At 35.1% G+C, this 2,793-nt stretch overlaps 1 protein-coding gene across 1 annotated transcript; it reads right to left on the bottom strand.

The window, feature by feature from the left end:
- Positions 1 to 834: 834 nt before the first annotated feature.
- On the bottom strand, positions 835 to 2,284 carry LOC107952485 (uncharacterized). The gene is made up of 3 exons (XM_016887736.1): positions 1,789 to 2,284; positions 1,058 to 1,659; positions 835 to 966 (listed from the first exon to the last, which is right to left on the bottom strand). The coding sequence occupies exons 1-3, from the start codon at positions 2,282 to 2,284 to the stop codon at positions 835 to 837; spliced, it is 1,230 nt and encodes a 409-aa protein (XP_016743225.1).
- Positions 2,285 to 2,793: the final 509 nt, after the last annotated feature.

Genomic DNA, 2,793 nt, shown 5'->3' with positions numbered 1-2,793 from the left:
AATAATTTGTGGATGATTTTTAATAATTTGAATTTGAAGAGAATCCTTCCGTCCCACCCAGATGCCACCTAAAAAACCAACCACTTCAACCCGGTAAGAGTAATTAATACCCAACTGTTTAATAATAAAATTAGCTCTTTTACCGCTCACTCTTGGTTCCATTAAGCAAACAATATCAGGTCTTTGTTTCATATTGTATTCTCGAAAGGCTCGGATGAAATTCCTGCTAGCACAACCTTTACAATTCCAAGAAAAAATTTTGAGATTTGAATCCATAAAAATAAACAGAGAGATAATTAAAATAAAATAAAATAAAATAAACCCAACATTCAACAAAACCTAAAGGGAAAAGTAGTCCAAAAAATATCAGCCCTTACCGTCCAAGGAGATTAACTCATTCCTTCTGTTCAACATTACTGGCAGAGATGCCAGAGTCAAAATTCTCCTTAGAAATATTTGAAATATTCTCTGCCAAAAGCTTCATGGATTTTTTTAGAGATATTCTTTGAGATCCAATTCTTTTGATACGAACATTGCTTCCATGCATGATTTTGTTCTGTTTCTTTACAGTAGCCCTTCCTCTTCATTTATTCTCTTTCGCCGATCTAGAAATTCCCACCAAAATTGAGACCAGTGAATTACTCACAGAGGGTGCGGTATACTGATCATTTTTGGTTCCGGGGAAGGTTACTGCCGAATGCTTAGCGGAATCCAGGTTACCCACTTCCACTACTTCGGCTTCTTTTTCATTTTTGGAGGTCAGGAGATGCTGCTTTGTTGAAGACTCTCCCCCAGCAGGAAGAACGGTCTCAGCGACACTGTCCACACGTTCTACTATAGGGACTCAGCTACTGTTCCCCTATCAGCTGAATCCGTCTGGCCCACTTGCTGGTCACCCTGTTCCACTAGTATCTGGCCTGTCTTGAGCCCAACCCCAAGGCAATCCCTTCCAAAGCCATCGCATTCCTGTTACCACTATTATTATCCAGGTTGGGTTCTAAAATAAGCCAGCAGTTTTTTTAAAAATCGGGCCTGGTCCGGTATTAGGGCCTACAACCTTTTGTTTGCCCTTATTGGAATTTTTTACAAAATCATTCAGCCTATTAATTTTCGGGTCAACGCCTTTAATATACTGATTTCTGGGAGAAATTTCTTTCTCTTTAGAGTTTTGAAAGTCTGCCACTTCTCCATCATTAAATTCATTGTTTAAATCCCTATTATTTAGGCAACTGAATCGGGATCCTTCCCTTTTCTTTTCTTGAATTTCGGCAGATTTTTGAAAATTATCACGAAATTTATGCCTTGATTTCCTCTCAACAATCATCCACAACCCGTAACTCTCGTCTTTCTTCTCCGATTCTTCCATGGCCAACTTCTGGTTTTCCGGTACCGTTGCAGACAAATCATGATTCGCCTCAACCGTGGGTTTAGGACTTTTAAAAATACAGAGATTTTCCACATGTCCATACCTTCCAAAATGAAAACAGATAGTAGATAAAGCTTCATATTCCACTTTTTGCGTTCTACCATTGATCAAAATTTGTGATACCAAAGGTTCGCCCAGATTAACATAAACTGTTAATCTAGCAAAATGTCCCCTCGTCCTGCTGTCGGTATTTAAATCAAGCTTAACCACTTTACCAACTACTTCCCCAAATTCTGAAATGATTTTCCTGTTATATTAGTAGCTCGAAAGAGCTAGGAATCTGATCCATGCCATCACAACTCTTGGAAAATTCTGAGAAGGACCGAAACCCATCGTCTATGGTTGTACTGTCAAATACTGACCAAATATGATCGATGGTCCTTCAGCTAGGGCCTTTTTGAAATCCATCTTATTTTGAAATTTCACTAGAAAGTATCCATTCTCGATATCCATCATGTGCATAGGTGCTGTGGGTCTCCACAAATCGTAAATTTTATTCTGCAAAACTGTGAATCCCATATTCCGGCCTAGAAGTTTTAAAATCACAGTATTATCCATGCCTTGAACAAGGATTTGATGGATTCTGTCTGAGAAAGTTATGGAGGGTACGCCATTCACAAATGTCTTTTGGACGTCCCCTTCCAATATATCAATATTATCATTATCAACCAAACTATTGAAGACATCTTTTGAGGACTGTCCGACGAGTTTATCTCTCCAAGAAGTGAGTTGATCTGAGGGCGTATCGACCATTATTCCGCTCGTCGCCTCCTCTTCCTTATCCCGAAATCTGACCTTCTTAGGAATCAATTCCTCAACAATAGAACTTCCAAGACCAGAGTTCTCACCAAAAGTCATTTTTTTTTAATTTTAATTTTTTTAATTTTAAAATTTTATGATAATTTTTTATTCAAACATAAAATCAATGTCCAAATTCTTTAATGAACAAATTTACACTTAGAAATAACAATATCATTATAGCATAAAATAATTATGATTGGTATAAATATTGTTCAATATTAATATGATGGCTTTCTAAAATTAAATTTCAGTAAGGAACTTAAAGTGACAAACACAATTAAAAAAGTATTCAGAATTAATTATTGATAGAAAAACTATCAAATACAATAAAAAAGAAGTCCAAAATCATAATAGTAAAATAAAGAAAAAAAAGCACTTGCTCGATAGTTGAATAAAAAACATTGAAATAAAAAATATAATTACCATAAAAAAATTAACAAAAAGCCAATAAAGAAAAAATATTTATTAAATAATATATATTTTAAAATACTCAATTTGTCTTTAAGAAATATATTATATTCTCGTATTGCCACTATTTACTCATAAAAGTTGCTCAAATTATATAT

This window comes from Gossypium hirsutum, chromosome A02 (assembly GCF_007990345.1).
Source record: "Gossypium hirsutum isolate 1008001.06 chromosome A02, Gossypium_hirsutum_v2.1, whole genome shotgun sequence".
NCBI lineage: Eukaryota > Viridiplantae > Streptophyta > Magnoliopsida > Malvales > Malvaceae > Gossypium > Gossypium hirsutum.
The sequence above is the reverse complement of the archived record's forward strand: the minus strand, read 5'-3'. Positions and strand labels throughout refer to the sequence as shown.